The 21,640-nt window shown below is 45.0% G+C and overlaps 1 protein-coding gene across 4 annotated transcripts in view; it reads right to left on the bottom strand.

Moving 5' to 3' along the window:
* The window catches only part of SLC26A2 (solute carrier family 26 member 2), a 187,800-nt gene extending 169,411 nt beyond the window's left edge, over positions 1 to 18,389 (bottom strand). Inside the window, exons 1-2 of one of the 4 annotated variants that reach the window (XM_069651412.1) lie at positions 18,291 to 18,389; positions 16,467 to 16,660 (exon numbers count right to left, since the gene is read on the bottom strand). Coding sequence is in view for 1 of the 4 variants with exons in the window: in XM_069651411.1 (XP_069507512.1) it covers positions 16,493 to 16,524 (32 nt within the window). In the remaining 3 variants the exon portion in view is untranslated. The remainder of the gene's footprint in view (positions 1 to 16,466; positions 16,661 to 18,290) is intronic. The other 3 variants (XM_069651411.1, XM_069651413.1, XM_069651415.1) reach the window with 3 other exon arrangements.
* Between the last annotated feature and the right edge of the window lie 3,251 nt (positions 18,390 to 21,640).

Below are 21,640 nucleotides of genomic sequence, written 5' to 3'. Positions count from 1 at the left end.
CAGGGTAACCTTCTGGACAAGGTAGCTTGGTGGCGCTCAAGACTAGGTCTCAGGAGGGGCGAGGGTGACTGAAAGACCTCAATGAGCACACAGAGTAAAGGACACTTAACAATTACTCCCAGTCAGATGTATATACATCAAAAATACAAATACATTTATTCCAAGGCCTTTGTAATTCAACACACAGTTAGAAAATCACAGCAATACTTATTTAAGTAACACAATCCTATCTATACACATATATACAAGACCAGTGGGGTCTAAAGGATGAATGCACCAAAGGGTCCACAACCTAAACAGGGAAGGAAGCAGGCAATGCAAATGGTATTTAGGCCCTTCTGCATCAAAGACAGTCCTAATTGAAAGGCAGTCCAATCCCTAAAATGAGTGGAGCCGATTGCTCAAATGTACTTGCAATGCTGGTACATGCGGTAGTTCAAATGGGTGAAATAGGGTCTTTTATAGGGACTGTATTAGCTCAGGAATGTAGGTGAGGTGATGCAGAATAGGTTCTCACTATTCGAGGAGGGCCTCCATTTGAGGGCAAAGTCGATTCTAAGAGTTTGCTAGTTCGCACTAGCAGTGGAAAGGAGAGGGGCCCTCAGGGGCCCCATTGTGCGTAAAAAACGGATGGATGTGCTAGGGGTCACTGGTTAGGGTTGAAATTACTCACCGACCCCCAGCGAACTCTGGACCAAACGTCGGCAGTCAAGTCCACTTTGGTTGCAGGTTCAAATGCAGCAATCTCGCGGTTCTGCAGCTTTCAGAGACGAAGATACAGCGTTGATTCCTCGATGGGACAGTGGCAATTTCTCCACTCCTGGTTGATGGATCAGGCCTGTTTCTGCTGTAGCAGGCTTCAGGGCAAGAAGGACTAGAGCTGCAATGAACTTGCGAAGTTCGTCACCACGGCTGGGCGCCACGGTAACCGCGTATACTCGGTTCGGGTGCACTCACTTTAATCGAGACCTGGGAACACCAAGTGTACGAAATTTGGTGTGAGAGTGCCGTGAACAAAGAGCTTGTGATGTACCACGTTTCGAGGGTCTCCTCGAAGCGGCGGCGGTGACAGAGCAAAGGTCTTGCATAAGCTGGTCAGCCCTCTGGTTGGCCCAGGGACACTTCCGAGAAGGCTTACTTGCAGGTTCTGATGAAGATGCCGAGAATAGTTGGTCCCACTATTCCAATGGGTCCAAGCATCTTGGCAGACCTTCTAGGACGACCAGATGCAGATGGGTCCTATGGGACGACAGCGGGCTCAGGGGGCCAAACCATCCAGCTGGTCACCACCGGTTCCTCGACTCAGCTTTGTAGTTTCAGGATACTTGGATCCTAGCCTTCGTCAGTGAGAACTCCAGAGATCGACATGGTATGGGTGTTTGGAGCCTTCTCTTATCGAAAGTCTCCATCGCGCCAAAACAAAGAGGACCCAATAGGAGATCTGCTCACATACAGGCATACCATACATGGACCAATCATGGACCATGGTGGTCCCAGGCATTCACAACACTCCAGACTCTCTGGCACCCAGGATGTGTATTGGAACGAGACAGTCCAGCCTACATCCTGGGGGCGCGAACACAAAACATGCAGAAGCCCGCGAAAGCTTGGTGCTTCACGGGAAAATGCATTCCCAAATAAGGACTGACCCGGGTCGGCTGGACCTGGGCAAGGTGAAGGGGCAAGATGGCCAAAGGACAGGACAAAGAACCTTGTGGAGTAGCGTTTACGGAGCCAGGCCACCTATTCGTGCCAAACACAGTAAACACGGTTTACCTGGCAGGAAAGGGTTAAAAAGATGCAAAAAGATAAGCTGCCACCAGCCCTGTCCAAGGCACATCAGCACTTCACCTAAAAAAATCCTTTGTGAGTAACAAGGGCCTTTAGAAATGACAGGAAGAACGAGGTGCATTATACTTACTGTAAGGTACTTTGTGCACTTGCAACATGTTGAAGAAAAGTTGCAACATTGACAAGGACTAAGGGAAACAAAGTCTCCCAGTACTGACTGTCTTTAAGGGCATGTCAGCTTCCTGATAAGAATTGAGCGAAAAGCCCAGGGGAGTGCAGCAGAAGGCTGTGCTCCTCAGGTAAAGACAGACTATGGTGTTTAAACAAAGCAAAAAGTTGGTGGGTACACAACTGGAGGGAAAATTAAACATGAAATGGAAATCTTTCCTAACACTTGGCATGGTTCATTGGATATGCAAGGCTGGGGAACAGAACTGTCATGTTTGCAAAAAGCAGCGGAGAGAGTGCTCAGTGTTTACACTGTGCTGGTTCCTTGGCTCCTCCAAAATGGGTGAGGGTGCCCGTGGGTCAGCACCCTTTGCCCATTATGGAGAGGCCACCACTGGTACATCGTCAATGAATCTGTGCACAGGGTCATTGTAGCTGGAGATTACATATGGTTGACTTTGAAGTTATGCACATGAACTCCATTGTTGTTAATGCAGCAAATTTGAAACACATTAAGGGATCCATAGACATGTCTTACGGTAGAAGAATAAAGGGGGTGCAATTGTAGTAATGGGCAAATGCGTTTTATCATGATAGTTGTGTAGCTTTACTTGCCGATGAGTCCACATATATACCATTGGACCAGGACCCCGCCATGGATATAAAATCTCTCATTAACATTACCATTGAGAAGGAATATAAGCATGATTGGATAGCTGAAAAGACTAAGAACTTTCTATTGAACTGATTTCCGATAACATTTCCATGTTTTAAGGATTGCCCAAAATACAAAAAGATTATTCAAAACCACCATTGAGACCAATCCTGGCAGGGAACGATGGTATCCTGGATTCATTGGCTATATATGTGGACAAAGTTTTACAACCATTGGTTAAAAAAATGTCAACTAACCTGAGGGACACGACCGATTTCCTGAAATGTATACAACATATTGTCAGTCTATCATCTGACTGTTTACTCTTCTCTCTTGACGTGTGCAGTATGTACACGTCCATACCACTTACTGAGGCAATAGAATGGCTACTTTTGTATATGGAGAATGTGGGATGTGAAAAACAGTTTGTCCTAGAATTGATTAAGATCATTTTGTTTAACAACTTTTTTTGGTACCAAGGTAAATTCTATGCCCAAGCTTTTTCCCCTGCATATGCTAATATATTATTGTATGTATGTGAAAGGATCTTTGTATTAGAGAATTCAGAGTGGTCAACTAAGATTTTAATATGGAAGAGGTACATCGACTATATATGCGTGTGGTGTGGCTCTAGACAAGATCTTACAAGTTTCTTCGAATATCTGAATCAAGTGCATCCACGGATAAAGTTAACTTTAGAGGTTGGAAATCCCACCCTACATTTTCTAGATGTACAATTATCCATTGTAGAAGGAACATTCATTACTACAGTTTATCCTAAACCAACTGATGTAAACAATCTGTTACATTTTGCTAGTTTTCACCCAAAACCATGACAAAGAGTTTACCTTACAGCCAGATGCTTAGGTTGAAAAGGATTATCTCTGACTCACAAAAGAAAGTTCAGAATAAGTGAACAGATAAGTGAACAGATTTGCCAAACTTGGCTATTACGGAGAAGTACTGGGTGAGGCAGAAGCACGAGCAGCAACCATCGCCAAGAAGCAACTGTTTAAATCCAAGGAGAAAGCAACCTCTCCATCGATATTGTATATTTCCAAATACTCAAGACAGAGCCACCAATGGGCAATATCATTTAAAAAAAATGAGGAATCTTACACCATGGCCTGATACTCTTGGCTTGTAGCCACTGTAATAATATCTCCAAAGGAGAGAGTATCACACATCTTCATACAGGGAAAAATATATTAATCATAGAATTTGCCACTTGTAGGACAGCAGAGGTAATGTATAATATAAAATGCCTTTGTGGTCTATTATATATTGGACAAACATCCAGGAATGCACGAGAGAGATGGACAGAACACAACATAGAGTGTAATAATTTGAAGTCACTGGTAGCCAAACATTTTCAGGAATTTAGGCACTCCATTGCACAGATGCAATTGACCATACTGGAGGTGGTAAAATACTCCATTAGAGGGGGGGGACTTTAACACCCTTCTATCACATAGAGACAATTGTTTGATACATTTATTAGATACAAATATCCAAGAGGAATGAATGAGGAGTTCCGTTTGAACTGCTTTATCTAACTCTGTACACTTTTGGGCACTATCCTTGCCCAGTGAGACCATGAACATCATGTAACTATAGATCAAAATGCCCCATGTACTAGGGGCACATCCAGATCCATTTCAGCATTAGGGAACTCCATATCCTTTACTGAGCCCCCACAAGAGAATTCTCCTGCTTTCGACCATTGTTATTTTTATGTTGCACGAATTTATCCACATCTTAATTTCACATTCCAGTAATTATTGAATTCCCCAGTTTGTGTTACAGCAGCCATTTACTGTCCCTTCAGCATGTATCATATACATTTCATAAACTCTATTGATTACATTTCTATGTGGTACAGAGGCCAGTACCCATTACTGGGGTTCTCCTCGTAAATCTACACCTATCCAATATGGCACTCAGGTCGATGCCTCGACATGTAACGCTCATCTGAACCACATCACATGATGCAGCACGTGACGGCAGCTTTATACAGTACCACTAGGACACACTAAATACAACCAGTTCTGCGCTTATACAGAATAGAGGGACAGGAGACCCCAAAAGCGAGTGAGTTCCGCCATTACACAGGCGTTAAGGTAAGATTTATACACCCTTAGGCGCAGTTGCCGAAAATCTGGTATATATGGAATATTTTTCGACTTAGCGGGAGGAGTAACTCCATTGTTTCCCGCTTAGAGTACACCCAGACGGGCGAGGAGATTCTACTAAACCCCATGCTGTTTCACATATGGTACAGCGACGAACCAGTTATCCTTAAACACGAACTACATTCCCATGTTACAGGTACAGGTTATCTACTTGTCCGATAGCTCAACAGTGTAAATGGCAGAGTAGACACGTATTACACTCCTGGAATTTCTTTTAATGCTCAGGACTACAGTGTCCCATCACATACCAGCCGACTGAAGATCAGAAGGTAGGCTAGGCCTTATGATGTATACTATTTTGGATCATACTCACTTAAGGATCATTAAGAATGTGGTACACATGCAGAGGAGTGGCCTAATCACAATTCACAACATAGATATCACATAACTTGCGTGGAATTAGTGGCATGCATTTGACATCAGAAGATGTGGTGTGTGGATAGACATTCTCGCCATTGACTGGTAATCTATTATGCATAGTCAACCTATTGGTGAATTAGTAGCTATGGACCCAGAGAGCAGTCACATGATGTATATATGCAGATGTATGAATGCGCTGGGGGTGTAGGTCGCTTGGAAATTGGTGGCAAACTATTGCTGACAGTATTGTGGAGGCGAAGAGTTACATAATTTGAAATCTGGGCCTCGTTTTGTTTTATTGTATACCTATAGAAGTCCACTCCTGAAGCACATGAAAGAATTGCACTACTGTATAAGAAGATTACAAGTTTGGTGTATAAGCCTGACAGAGTAGTCATGATCCAGGATGATTGAAGAGGAGGAAATAGAAAGTCAATCTAGTAACGTTACCGGACAATCTGCAGTGCCCAGGCATAGGAGGATCACCACCCCCACACGGGAAAATAATGCTGGAGACACCCCCCCCCCTCCCGACAGGCTCACAGTATTTGTCAGGTCTTCAGATGTCCCTTCGCCAGCTTTGGACCCCCGGGCCTGGGACGGGTAAAAGTGACTATGCCTGCCCCCATGCCATCTGCTCCGAGGTGCAGCACCTGAGAAAAGAAGTGTGGGCAGGTTTACGCTGCAACCGGTCTGCATGCTGGTCCACCCAGGACACCTGGTGAACCACGTCTTTCAGAGAGTCCCTGGAAAGCTTACTGCCCATAAAGGGAAGCTTGAGAGTGTCAGCCTTCTTGGGGTTGTTGGATTTCCAGTCCCTCAAATGAAGCAGACGATGAACAGAAATGCAAGCACCTATGGCCATGGCGGTGTCCCTAATGTCATCATATGAAAGATCTGAAAGGAGCAGGACTTGACATTACAGATCATCAAACGCTGGAGAGCAGTCTGAGCCGTCTTCCTTCACCTTATGGAGAAGCTGGAAGCCCCAGGAACCGTCTCTGCTGTATATGAACTGTAGACATTGGCCCAGAGTGCTAGATGGGGACTCACGTGAGCTTTCTTCAATGCTGCATTCTCCCTACGGTCCACCGGGTCCCGAAGGGCAGCCTCCTCCGCAGCCATTGAGGAACAGCCCACCAAACTGGCCAGAATGTCATCGACAGCCACTGTGTCTGGGAGAAAGTCCTCATCCCCCTTCAAAGGATAGAGACATGCCATGAAGCATGGCATGGAGGCATGCATGGGGTCCTTCCATTCACGTAGCACCTTAGATTTCATATCCAATATCATTAAAAGCCCCAGTTCCGGAGTGTGCTTATATTGCCCAATCCTCGGGTCACACGCGTACTCCCCCTCCACAGAGTCAGAAATTCCCATGCAGTCCAAAACCTGGGATATCATCCCCTCCACTTCTTCCCTGGACAGATACTTTCCCTCAGCCTCCTCATCGGACTCTGAACCCACAGATGAATGGATGGAAGCAGAGGACGTGGATGGAGAAGAGAAAGATGATGAGATAGAAGAGGAGCAGGCCCTATGCCTGCGCTTACCCTGGACATTCTCATGCTCAGAAATGGCCTGCTTCATAAGAGTCTTGATCTCCTTCGAAGACAAAGAACCACAGCCTTTTTTTCCTGCTGTAAACTGCTGGAGTAAAACCAGTGTGTCTCCCCAGGAAGTGAAACAGGAAGGTTCTATGTGATTTTAACGAAATCATTTCAGACAGGGATGTTTCACTGAAAACCAAAACACTGAAAAAAAGAAATCACTAAATTCTTATTTTTCTATTTGGGGTTCTACCCTGCCCCCAAGCTCCCTGTTGCCCTAGGATTTTAAGTCCACCTCAGTCACCTCCCCACCCATCTTAACTCCTTAGCCCAAAAATCCTTTTTTTTCTCGTTATTATGGTTTGGTAAAAAAAAATACCTCTCTGTAAATGTTGGCAAAATCACTGATACCAACAGTAACCACATAGAAAATGAATGAGGCCCAGATAAGCCGCCCGCCCCAGGACAGGCTGCCACCGAGGAGGGTAAGAAAACCCCTGGTGACACACAGAGGCCCCACCACCAACCAGGCCCTGGAAGAGGGAGGGCCCATTGTGAGGGATTCGATCATCCGCACGGGGGGAGTGTGCTCACCTAGGCTTTTTTTGATGATTTTTTAGGAACTGGAATGGGGCTAAAATGTGTGGGGCTAATTTGCACACATTTTCTAACGCTCGCCACACAACAAACACATAGTCAAGTGTACTCTGGGGGACACAGCCTACAGGTGCAGTCCGCCCTGTCACATTTATTTGAAAGGTGACAGTGAGGGGTGCACAAACACATCCAGAGGAGAAGGGCAAGACCTTCCTCCTCCCAAGGCCAGCCTAAATAAATATCAAAGGCTCCATGTGCTATTGTCTAAGTTCTGTGTGGTGGCAGTGCATACTGATGAGAGTTAATTGAAACAGACCTGCAAATAAGACTGATCACAGAACACTAACACCTCTTTGATATGCAATGTGTCACCTTGAAGCTAGCTCCCAACCCTCTGTACGAAAGGCATTGAATGTCATATCTGAGACAACTGTTTACAGTAGGCAATCTCCCTTTAAGAGGCACGAAGTACGTGCTTTGAGGGAGACAGAAGTCTATTCTCATCACATACTTCAAGGGAGACCGGAGCTTTGATCAAGAGCCACAGAGGGCTGAGTTAACCAGAGGGACACTGATCTACAACAGACAGGAAGATGGGTTGGACAGAAGTCCCTTTCACATGAATAGCAGCCAGTAAACCCTGCAACCAAAAACAGCCTGGCTCTTTCTTTTGTTGATCATGAAAAAGTGAAAGAACCATGGTGGAGGGGGCCTACCTGTCATTATCCATGGGCAAACAGCAGTATAATTCACAAAAGAAGGAGGAATCAAAGAATCCTGTGACATGGAAAACAGGATTTTTGAACTTTGGAAGCAAAAACGGCCTGCACGTGTGTTTGCAAATAGAAACGGCTTTAAAAAGCCACAATGGAAAAAGATATCACTGCTCACAGAGAAATGTCAGGAAAGCAGAACAGGATGTGTGGGTTGACCAAAGCAATGTATACACGTTTCACCAACAAAACTCCAGTGACATTTGAAGAGACAAAAACATGTTCTTGCTGCAAAACTTCACAATGAAAAGCCCCACTCAAGCCGGATGTCACAACTCCCATCTAATAACCTTGCAATAAATTTGGATACTGCCGAAGGTGTCAAAAGTCACCATTCTGCAGACTTGCTGGTAGAAAAGCAGGGACTTCAAGAGAAGGCCATCCTTGGCTGAAGCATGACTAAAAAGGTGTGAATCCTTGTTGCACCCACTTCAGAGCCCACAGTAACTTCAAAGAGACTCATACAAATCTATGATCGAAGGCTGACCCAGGGGAACAGATGGCTGTGGGGGATGAATAAGCCATCCCATTTGCTGACAGAAACACTAATGAATTCATTTTTAGGCATTTTGCGCAGCAATCAGACTGAGGAATAATTTAATTTTCATGCCATTTTTCCATGTAATTTCCAGGCAGTTTTGGGGGTATAAAATGCATCTACCTGTGACTCTGGGAACTGTAATGGCCAGTTAGACTAGGTTTCTGGCTGATCTGAACATGTTACAAATGTGAGAGTGGGTGAAAAGGTGGAAAATTAAATTAGGAATGTGCTTGATAATGTACATATTCCTAACTGTTGTACATTTTATGAAAACAACAAAAATGTGACACATGGCCATGCAACATCATACAGATTTGGGGATCAGCTTATCTAGGTGCCCATGATCAGCTAAAACAGAATATATGATTCGTATGGCAGTTGCTAGTACAATTATGAAGCTGTGATACATAACTTGTTTTTGCCAAAAAGTTTAAAAGAGAACAAAGGAGAGTGACAAATGGGAAAAGACAGATGGTGCTCCCAACCCCTAAACCAATCCTGACTGGGGGCAGAGAAAGAGAGGGTAACAACTGTCCAATCCTAGCAACGGATTATTGCAGAGTACTCCATCTAGATCGTAAAATCAGTGATGTCATTTCTGCCATATAAGGGGGACTGTACTAGGACAGACAGAAAAATCTGGAGAGAAAGGAAAAGGAGGACAGAGAGAAGGCTGCTGAAATGTATCACCTTTGAGAGTGGAGTGACCAGACCCCTTGCCCTATCTTTCCAGAGTGTCCTGAGATGCAGCTGGTTTTCCTGAAACTTAAACAAAGAATTGCTATGTAAGTAGCAATAACACCAGCCATAAATTTCATAAGCCCTTTATTTTTGTAGCGGTGCATCCAATATTTCCCCTTTGGAAACCCCAATTGCCAGTGTAGTTAATCCACCTCCCCATAGAAGAATCTCTTCTTTACCTGTGTATGTTAGTAAATCAATTAATTCCCCCATTGCATTTCACAGGATCCGGATTGGTGGAGTTCGAAGCCAACAATCTTTTTTCTAGTGTTTTTGTTAATTATCTAAAGTGTTGCCTAAAAGAATGAATCCCTTGTGAGCTGAAAAATGAATTTGTCCCAGTGTTTAAATTATGTTTTGCTAAGCGAATTTTCATTTGTCCATGTCATTCCTCTTTGCAGCTGTCATTCTGATCCAAAACCAATTTTATTTTTGTGAGATAAAACCTTTTCCCAGAACCTACCTTTCATTATAAGCCTCAGTGTGAATGAATTTCCATTTGCCACTGCATTTCCCCTTTGCATTTGCTTTCTCCCAAAAAAGATTGTCCTACTTCATTTTTATTTTCCCTGGTGTGCCGATTAGTATTCTCTAAAACTTTGCCTTTCTCCTAAATGTAAGCAGTACAAATCTTTCTAATCTTTCCCCTAGCAATTGTTAGAAATAATAAAAATCCCATTCTTCCATGTTGTTCCAAAAACAGATTTTCACTTTACTTGCTGGCTTCCCAGATTCTGGTGGTGAGCTTCACCCCAAAATCGATTCCCCCCTATATTCCTACTCCTTGCCACTGCCTTCCATTCAAAGGAATCAAGTCCAATTGATGTTATGGGGGGGTGAGTATTGCAGGGGAGAGTGCTTAACTGTAGGTGCTATCACTTTGTGTAGAATTGTTATTTTCCTGTTTTGTCATTAAAACAAAAGCAAGTGTAAAAGTCTATTTCAACCTGGTCACTCTATATAGGATTTTGCATTTGTGTTTCCACAATTTTGGTGGCTGTTGTATGAATATCCTCATTTACATTGAATAATAAATTAATAAAATATCTGATTAATACACACCAGCCTGGTTCCTAGTCCATTGTGACATGGGGTGCTGGTGGAGGTTGGGTGTGAGACTGGTTGGAGGCCTCCTCAAAAGAATCTGTAGTATACTAAAAATAAAAAAAGTGTTTTATTGTGTGCCACATTCACTGTAGGGGAAGGAGTTCCCTGGCTGTCGTGTGCTGTGTAATAAACCGTGACACTTAGGCGTACATGTTGTCACCTCTTACCTTTCCTGTTGCAAAGCACTGTGGTCCTGACCTCACGCATATCAAAAGACTGTTGGTGGGGACCCCAGATTGGTTCTTTAAGGTAGGCTTAGCCTGCACCTATCACTGGGGCCCATTTGGCTTTAAAAGATGGCTGAGCCCATCACTTACTAGATCTTCTGGGGACTTCGAAAGGAGTAAGGACTCTGACCCTGGCTAAAGGTGCAGTCTGCCTTACATCTTCTGCCAGTGAAGGAAGGCCAGGAATTCCAAGAGGGAAGCTAGATCCCTCCCCTAAACATCTCCCAGGGAACAGAGGGAGGTACCGGACTCGGATGACCCATCCAGCAGCTCCAGAACCGGTACCTAGCCAGCACACAGCGTGCCCTGCTAGGTTATGATAGCAAGTTTCCTAGGTGGGAAGTGCCAGAGAGTCTCTGAACAAAGGACAAGGCCGTTGCCTGCAAACACTCTCCTCAGCTTTGGGTCGTCTGCCTTGAAAGGATGCCACAAGCCCTGCGAAGAAGTTAGGAGGAGTGCCACACAACCATCAACGAGCGTCCATCTTCGAGGCAGTCGAGCCCTCTGTTAACATGACTTTCTGAACTCTAACCTAGTGGCCAGAGGTTCATAAGGCCAGCCTAGTTTCTTGGAACAGGGTATCCTTCTGGACAAGCCAGACCAATCAAGGTAGCATTGGCGGCGGTTAAGACTAGGTCTCAGGAGGGGTGAGGGTGATCGAAAGCCCACAATGAGCACACAAAGTAAACAACACCACAAATTACTCTGTCAGGTGTATATATCCAAAAATAAATATACATTTATTAAAGGCCTTTTAAGTCAAACACAAAGTAAATCTTCAGCAGTATTAACGAAAATAACACAACACTCACTATGAAACATATATACAGTAAACATGGCCTAAAAGATTATTATACCAGTAGAGATCCACAACCTGCAAAGAAAGGGGTCACACAGTGCGAATATATTTTAGGCAGTCCTTCAACAATTCAAACCGTAATAATAGGCAGTCCAGTCCCTAAGAAGTGTGGAGCCTTGCGCTCAAAAGTACATTCAGCAACAGAGCACTCGATATGACGGTCAATTCAAAACGCATCTTTTTCAGGGGGCTGAACTGGCTCAGGAAGGTGGGTGAGGTGATGAAGAATAACTTCCACTATTCAAGGAAGGTATCCCCAAGAGGGCAGAGTAGGTTCCAAGAATTAGGAATACCTTGGTAGCAGAGGCTACCTCGATAACGTGTGGCCCTCAGAAGACAACCATGTGTAAAAGTCTATGGATGCGCCAGGGGCCACCACTAAGGGCTGCAAGTACTTACCGACTCTCAGCGTACTCCGGACCAAACTTCGCCAATCAAGTCTAGTTCGTTCGCAGGTTCCAATTCTGCAATTGTGCAGCTCTGCAGCTTTCAGGGGCTGTGTACTGGGAATAATTCTGTGTCGAGACACTGGCGATTTCTCTACTCCTGGTGAAGGGATCAGGCCATTTCCACTGCAGCAAGTCTGAGGGCACATGGGGGCACATCAGCAAAGCACCCACAAAGTTAGTCACCACAGCTGGGCGACACAGTGACCGCGTATGCTCGGGTTCAGGCGTACTCTCCTAATTCCAGACCTAGGAATGCTTTGTGTAACAAACTCAGCGGGAGAGTGCTTTATACCCAGAGCTTACATTCTCCAAAGGTTCAAGTCAAACCTCGAGACAGCAGCGGTTCCCAGGCAAAGGTTTTGTACAAGCTGGCCACATACACTGGGCGGTCCAGGAACACTTCCGAAAAGGCTTGCTTACAGGTTAAGCAGGAGGTGCTGAGAATAGTTGGTCCCACTATTCCAATGGGTCAAAATGCCCTTGCATGCCTTCTGTGATCGATGAGAAACAGGGGGTCCGGTTCAGGATACTTGGCTCCTTTACTATGTTTGGTGTTAACTCAGAAGATCGACCTGGAATGGGTGTAAGGTGCCTTCTCTTATCCAAAATCTCCTTTGCGCCAAATCAAAAAGAAACCAATAAGAGATATGCTAACATTCAGACATCCCAGACATGGACCATTCACGTACCACAGTGGTCCCAGTCATCCCCACACCAGACATCCTGGAACACAGGATGTGCCTTGGAACTAGACAGCTCCAGCCCACATCCTGGCCCCACACACGGCATGCAGAAGCGTGCAAAAGTTTCAGTTTGCGCGGGGATCTGCATGACCAAATAAGGAAGTTCCGGGTCGGCTCAACCTCAGGAAGGCAAAGGGACTAAATGGCCAAAGGACAGAACAAAGGACCTAATGGCATGACCATAGAAAAAGAGTCCAAAATGCTTCAAAAGTAACTGCTGCCACCAGCTCTATCCTGGGCACACTTGTACATTCACAGAAAATCCTTGGAGGGTGTCGGACCTTAAAAATGAAAAATGTACCCCAGCACACTGTCCTGTAAGGTACATTGTGCACTAATAAAATGTTACTAAGAAGTAGCAACAAAACGGGCAGATTACAAAACATGATCATATAGTGATCATGATACATACAAAAATGGAGAACCCTCTAGGAACAGACAAGCTTTAGTAACGTTTATGAACAAATATACTAAGTCTATTGTAGAGCAATCTCTGTATCCATACTAGTTTTCATTTTTTTCTTCTTTGTAATGTCTTTGATATTTATTGTTGATTATGATATGGTCTTTGTATTTGTTTCCCTTTTTTAGAGAAATGTATTTCTTACTGTGTTTGAAGAAATTATTACCAAGTTTTGTTTAATTTACTGTTTTGAATTCCTTTATTTTATTTTTTTCATTAATAAATGGTCAATATCTTTCCAGACATATCTTTGATGTTTTCTTACCTCTGACTCTATATATGAGCACAAAGCATTTATTGGGTAAAAATAAGTAAAACAAGGAGAGTAATTTTTTGTCTGACCATAGTGTGGATTGCCCTATTTTGTTTATTCTTTTTTTACCAGCTCTGTCCTGGGCACACTTGTACATTCACAAAAAATCCTTGCAGGGTGTCAGACCTTAACAATGAAATATTTACCCCAGCACTGTACTGTAAGGTACATTGTGCACTAATAAAATGGTACTAAGAAGTAGCAACAAAGTCAAAAGACTAAGGGAAACAAAGTCTCACAGTACTGACAGTCTTAAGGGCATGTCAGTTTCCCCATAACAAAATGAGCAAAAGCCCAGCGTAGTACAGCAGAAGGCTGGGCTCCTCTGGTAAAAGTCAGGCTAGAATGGTCAGACAACAGCAAGAAGTTGGGAGGTTCACAACTGGAGGGAAAATTACCCATAAATGGAAATCTTTCCTAACACCTTTGAACTGCAACTGGCTGCACCACTGACTGTTGTCACGCTGCAGTCACTAAAGCCATCCGAGATGCCTCGACCAGCGTTCCAGATCCGCCAAACAGCACAGAGACAACAATTCTTGACTCCAAGCAGCCGTGTAGGCCAGCCTGCAGCCGTCCGTCCAGCCTCACTTGCCCAACTGCCTGCCGCTTAATATCCGCAGCAGTCTCCAGTGCTGAACTCTGTCGCAGGAGCTGCAAAATGTCCTGGAACCAACTACATGCTGTCAAGGATCAAGGTCATCTCAAGCACCAGGTGCATTGTGGTTCTGCCCCACTGGTCCTTCTCCGAAGGCCCCTCATGACATTTACAACCCCTTGCTCCTTTGGTGCTGAAACCAAATAACCGTGGACAGTTAAGACTGATCGCTTTATTGATTACACTCCTGTCGGTATCCAGAGTGCATCCCTTTCCTTCATGAAGCTGTCTGTCCACTGTGTTCCTTTACAGGGTGGGTTGTATTTTGTGTTGTGCTAGAACTGTAATAATAATAAAATAGATATGTTTATACAACCTTGACTGGGCAGTCCATTTTTGTCATTGGTTAAAAATTGTATTTTCGCTGTACTGCAACTAATCAACGATCCACAATCTTGCTGTTCCATCTACATTATGAAAAATTGGACAAGGAGGTTTATAATTGACTTGTGTTCCAATCTGTTCGGAGCCCTTCGGGTGTACTAGAGGTGTGTGGCTGATTGATGGTTTAGAAACCGATATTCATCCCCGGAAAACTGGTGCCACCAGAAGTCATAGTCATGCCATGGAAGTCCGACTGCGCACAGGCATTGCCGTAGAAAACAGCCCAAATGCAACGGTAGCTGGGATAAAGGGACCGCACATCGAAAACGGCAAAAGCCACCAAGCAACAAGATCCCAAGCCCTGCAGGAGGTATGTTCCATTTCATCAAAGCAGTAGAGCAGTACAAAACTTTTATAATATGTTGATGATAATCTCCAACATAGAGAGGAAGTTCAATTTTGTCACTTCCAGCAATTAAAACACAAAGTCAAGTGTATAAATCACAACGAAAGAAACATATAAGGCATTTTACATTAGATAATGCCAATGTACTTGGATTTTTCTAGTGTTATATCTGCACGTCAGTGTATGAATCCTTTAATAGCCACTCAGGTGCCAGCGAATAGAAAAATCCAACAACTTGTACTGTGAACACACAACACTTAGATTATAAAGGCACCTCTAAACGAAGGGTCCTTTCAAAAGGATCTAAAACTAAGTGTAGACATATGACATAATATGATGTCTAGAGTTTTTAACACAGTCTATGACAACCATTCTACACATAGATCTAAAAAACACATGAGTCCTGCTCATGCTATATCAGAGTCGACCGGTTTCATAACCATATCTCATTCTGGTTATCTTCATCAGGACTTTTGTTTGATAAGGTCTTGATTGCCTGTTCTGGGAACGCTGTCTTGCGCCCTTACGTGTGTATTCCTATTCCACACTTTACTGTGGACCATCACTGCTCAGGAAACATCTTGGAGGAAAGTGCACCAGATAGCACATTGCCCATTTAAGTATTAGCTTATATACAATCTTGGTTTTATTCTTTCAGATCAAGGCATAAGCATGGATCCCGGTAAAGTTGAAGCAGTCACGCAATGGCCCACTCCGGCTTCACTCCTCGGTATTGTGAACGCCACCGCCAGTAAAGGCGTGTTCCCAGTACCAAGTACCAAGATTGTATATAAGCTAATACTTAAATGGGCAATGTGCTATCTGGTGCACTTTCCTCCAAGATGTTTCCTGAGCAGTGATGGTCCACAGTAAAGTGTGGAATAGGAATACACACGTAAGGGCGCAAGACAGCGTTCCCAGAACAGGCAATCAAGACCTTATCAAACAAAAGTCCTGATGAAGATAACCAGAATGAGATATGGTTATGAAACCGGTCGACTCTGATATAGCATGAGCAGGACTCATGTGTTTTTTAGATCTATGTGTAGAATGGTTGTCATAGACTGTGTTAAAAACTCTAGACATCATATTATGTCATATGTCTACACTTAGTTTTAGATCCTTTTGAAAGGACCCTTCGTTTAGAGGTGCCTTTATAATCTAAGTGTTGTGTGTTCACAGTACAAGTTGTTGGATTTTTCTATTCGCTGGCACCTGAGTGGCTATTAAAGGATTCATACACTGACGTGCAGATATAACACTAGAAAAATCCAAGTACATTGGCATTATCTAATGTAAAATGCCTTATGTGTTTCTTTCGTTGTGATTTATACACTTGACTTTGTGTTTTAATTGCTGGAAGTGACAAAATTGAACTTCCTCTCTATGTTGGAGATTATCATCAACATATTATAAAAGTTTTGTACTGCTCTACTGCTTTGATGAAATGTGTTCATATATTTCTGTTTAGTAAAACCACTTTCTCTATAGATCGTGATTGAGTGTGATGATAAATTTATAAATTCACGGTAAGAATGGAAACACAAACCTTGTTATAGGTATAAATAGATTTACCCTGGGTGTTCTAGGAGGTATGTTCCAGCCATACACGCTCAACCGGGCTCCAAGCCCTGCAGGGAGCCCACATCTTACCCGGAACACGCTGTCACCCCGCAGGAGAGGCCACCACGGAAGACTCAGCAACAAAGATTCCCATAGGCCAGCTCCAGGAAGAACCAGTCCCTGTCGGAGACAGGAGAAAAAGAACTAGTGAATTGTGGGTAAGTAGGATGTTTATACCTCAGAGAGAGAAAATAAGTTCCTGTATGGGAGGCCGGGCAAGTTTTAAAGGAAAATCGGGTGCTTACAGCGTTTATTATGAAGCTGGGGGCTAATATCTAGTACGTTTTACTTTTAAGCAGGTCGGCTGTCACGGGAACATTTTTCGTCAAGTAGAATCCTCCACCTTTGGTGGGTTCTGATATAAGGCGCCTTTTACAGTGCTGGTTATTGGGCCGGCTCTCGACGGATCTGAGTTCTGGCACCAGATCTGGAGCCGGATCCTGGGATCCGGCCAGAGTCAACCGCCCAATCCCATGAACTGCGCTGGAATACGACGGCAGCATTGCCTTTTACCGCGGCTATGGCACTGGTTTGTAATGCACAATGCTCTCTAACATGTACAACTGATTCCTTTCAGTTGTACATGTAGCAAGCATTATGCATTACACACCAGTGCCAAAGCTGGCGGTAAAAGGCAATGCTGACGTCGCGGGCGCTTTTCTTTTTTTTTTTTATTTTTTAAGTATTCCAGCATTGCTGGATGTCCACTACGAGCCCCGCCCCCTCTAGACGACGCCCCCTCGGGCACCGCCCCCCCCCCAAACTCCTCCCCCATCCCGGCCCTAGTGTTGTGGGATCCCCCACCAAACTTTTTCCATTTCCACCACTGGCCTTAGATAGCCCAACTATCAGCAAGCACTGCCTCTTACTGTAAATGGGGCACCATATTGCTGCCACCATAAGTGGAAACCTCCTCCCATAGGAGACCGCTTGGGCACCACCGCCCACTAGTGGATAACTTGTCCAATTTGTTAGTGACACCACGACGTATTTTTAGACGCCAGGCCAGTGTGACTCGTAGACATATCATACACACGCGCGAGAACATGTCATCTCTCCACAACGACTCGCACATGGAAACTCTCCCTACTTAGAAGAGCGACCGTGGGAGTCTGCCGCGACATTCCGCCTTTTGCAACTTATTCTCACTATCGTATAGAGGAAGACCGCGGCCCTCCATCTGGGGGGCGTGGCTAGCGATACCAGATGGGAGGTGCGTGCAGAGCATACAAATTAGCAGGACAGCCGCACGGGTGCATGTTCCGGGTAGCGACAGGCAAGCGTGAAGAACTAACGATTTAGAAATAAAAAGTATTACAAAGAACACATCCTGCTCCAGGGCGATTCACTGACACGAGGCAATCAGGCCAGTGCAGACCAGACAGGGCAATCTTTCTAATGTTTGTACTTTAGAATAGTCCCGGATCGTTCCACTATAGGATGCAAGCCAAGGGGCAGATACAAAGCACCACCTGTCTTAAAGTCGCCCTTTTGGGTGTCACATCTTTAAACACACATACACGGTGTTGCATCGCTGTATTTGAGCTCATGACCAACGTAGCGCAAGAAGTTGTTTCTTAAATGACACCCTGACACGGCCAGCCATTGGTTCACTGTACAACAGGCATAATAGTGTTCCTTCCCCTATCCCACCACTCATTACATTACTCCCCGTTTACCCCTCCCACTTTCACCCCCCACCCACTTACTTACTTACTTACTTTTACTCCTCTATCCCGCATTCTCTTACCCTTTTCAGCCACGCTTCTTTCTCCTGGCAAAGAAAAGGTGCGATTGGTCTGAGCTACCAGCTGCTCACCCCGGTGCTGGGGAAGCTGGACGGGGTGGAGCAACCAAAACATCCCAGGCCACGACGGCAGCCCCGCCTCCTACCCAAGCACCGCCCCATCAAGCAACAGGTAGCCAGATACAACTGTCTAGACACGGCCCCCTTCATTCACTCACAAGGGAAAGCCACGCCTATCGAGATATCTCCTCCTACAGCTGGTTTAATCGTGGCAAGCAATCCCCACTTAAGCGACGTGCACGGCATTGCTCGAACTGAGCTGCCATCTTGAAAGCGACGATTCCTTTCCTCGCAAGGGACCATTTCTGGCGATTTTCAGCCTCGTTGCTTCTAAGATATTTTGTAAATTTGTAAGAGCTGTCAGCATCTGACTCTTTTTTTTGCATATTTATTCTTATCGATTTTTTGGGTGGGAGCATGATATGATAGCGTTTTTAGTCTGTGCTAAAACATTGAGAAGGAAGAGAGATGTTTTATTGATGTTTGGTCAGGTGCAGCCACACTGGGCTAAATGGTTAGTAGAGTGTAGCTTGTCACATGTGTTAATGGCAGGAAACAGTGTTTGCTGTTTTCATGCTGCATGATGACTATTTACCATAGCTCTCAACTCACATGCTTTGGAGGTTGTCATCTGCCTTCTGAACAGCGGACCCACCCGCCAAGCCTCCTGCACACCCATTCACTTCAATGGGCTCTCACTCGCCTGTCGTGTCCGGCCTGGACACAGTTAACCCGGCGTGATGAGACTACCAGGGTCGGACTGGGACAAGAGATAGGCCCAGACACCCAGAAAAAAGTGGCCCACTCCTTGCTTCAAAAAGGTGGCCCATCCCTTGCCTCACGACCCTTGACCTCTGATGACATCACCGGAAGTGATGTCATTTGACCCCACCGCAAAGTGACATCCTGGGAAGCGATAAAACACGACCTTTCACCCCTTGACAAAACAGGAAGTGGCATCAAATAGCATTGTTCCTAAGTACACTACGAAAAATATGGTTATGATTTCACTAATATGATATACATTTCATACAAGAAAGGATCACCATATGTATCATTAATATCTATGTGTATAGATGCATATTGTCAAATTACTGTGAATGCAAGCAGACGTCCAAGGCCAAATGATAATGATAATGTTACTGTACAGCACTTAAGCTTAAGCTCTTTTTATAGAACAAATATGCATACAATATCACCCAGCCTGTGTTGGTACTCATTTATCGACATAAGAAGGATGAAAGGCTGAGATGGCCTTGCTGGGATTCCAACCAGCAGCTCACATACACATCGCAGCAGCGAGCGTTCAAAGCAAGGTAACATCTGTTACCTTGCTTTGATGAATTATGCCGTTGCAGGGTTTTTTCCCCCAAAATATATATATTTTTTAAAAAAGAAATACATTTTTTGTTGTTGTCCAAACCGGCTCAGGCATGGCCAGAAACCGGCCCCAATTCCCAGTCTGAGGCGTTGGGCAGAAAGAGAAAGTAAAATAAAGAGTTAAGAGTGCATTTCTCCAGCTCTGTGTCCCTCATTTTGGAGCTGCAGCACGCTAGAGATCTGGGAAGGGGCACACATACATTCTCATGTAGAGGGACAGGAAAACTGGCAACGAGGATGGGATTACAACACCTCCTTCTCACATAGAAAAAAAGAGAGAGAAATACAGCAAGTGGTGAACACCTGTAAGTCTTTCAATACCATGCAGAACTGAGGGTGGCTGATTACAGCAAGATGTTGGTGAATGAGGAGAGAGATGGTCAGAGGCGAGCAAGTGATGCATCTGATGACAAAGGGCCCAGTGCAGCTGCATTTCCGTGGAGCAGGCCCTTTTGGCATGGGTGATCACCAAGCCCTGGCACCCAGCTGCGAGAGATGGCTACGAAGATAAAAGAATTACATGGCCACCTATGATGAAAGGGTTCTAGACAATTTTGCTTGATTACTTATCAACCAGGTTGGTGACCATGTTGAAGACCTCATACCTACATTCCCGCCAGATGAAGTCAAAATGTATGAGGGGCTCAAGGAGGCGCTATGTACATATTTCGACCCTCAGCGCAACATAGACCATGAAAAGCACACCTTCAACACGGCCTGTCAAATGTCTGGTAAATCCATGGACGCATTTGCGACACGATTGCGTAAGCTGGTGGATCATTGTGACTTTCATTAATTCTCGAATGATGAGACCATCAGGTTAAGGATTATCAGAGGGTGTTTGTCTTCCACCTTCAAGAGGAAATCACTCCGAGAACCGTTTCCCCATGCCACCATTCTCAAATGGCACAGAAGGAAGCAAGAGCAGGCTCACAAGCCACTCAGATGGAAACCAACAAGGGACTAGTGAAAGAGCAAGTGTACTACATCAACCAAAGTGGAAGAAACAACAGCAGTGGCAATGCCCTGATGAGAAGGTATGGCGCTGCCGGAAAATGTTACAGGTGTGGCTTGCCGTTTCCCCATGAGGAAGGAACAAAGTGCCCTGCTTTTGGAGAGAAATGTGCCAACTGCGGGCGGCAAAATCAAATGGTGAGAGTTTGGAATGTGCTGCTAGACAGGAGACAGGTATGTGGTCCTAGCGGGACTCGAGCAGAACACAACCCACGCACCCAAGGATCCAGGTGTAGATCCTTATGCGAGAAGAGACTTGGTCAGCCGTGTTCGGCAGATCACCAGACACTCACTGTTGCCTTTGCCATAGCAAGCGGGAAGTCTCCATGAATATGAATATCAGATGACTGAAGTGGTGACTGGCCCAGAAGAAGATATTGGGGGTCATTACAAGTATGGAGGTAGCCATGCCGCTATTAGCAGCATGGTTACCCCCATACCTCGTACCGGGCCCACGTTCCCAGAATGGGAAAGTACCGGGCCATTCCGACCTTGGAGGGCCCGGTAATTCCCCTTCCCGGGAACCCAGACCTGGTACATCCCCATTCCCATTTGAGCCCCAATAGGGCTCAATGGGAATGGGGAGGATGCAAACAACAGGCGCGTTAATGATGGGCCCGTTGTTTGCATCCTGGTCTGCTCGTGGGACCCGCTAAGGACGCCTGGCAAAACCAGGCGTCCTTAGTGGGTCCCGCGAGGAGACCTCCTAATGGTGTGGTAGAGGGATAACGGGGCCGGCATCTCTACCGGCCCTGTTATCCCTCTACCGCATACCTCGTAATGAGGCCCATTGACATTAAAGTGTGTCAACACCCTGCCAAGTTTGTCATTGACACGGGGGCCACACTGAATATGCGCATATCAGAATTTTGCAAGATGCCACTTCTGCCGAAATTGGA

Source organism: Ambystoma mexicanum, chromosome 3p (assembly GCF_040938575.1).
Source record: "Ambystoma mexicanum isolate Mex_15411 chromosome 3p, UKY_AmexF1_1, whole genome shotgun sequence".
NCBI lineage: Eukaryota > Metazoa > Chordata > Amphibia > Caudata > Ambystomatidae > Ambystoma > Ambystoma mexicanum.
This window is presented reverse-complemented; position numbering and strand designations above follow the sequence as displayed.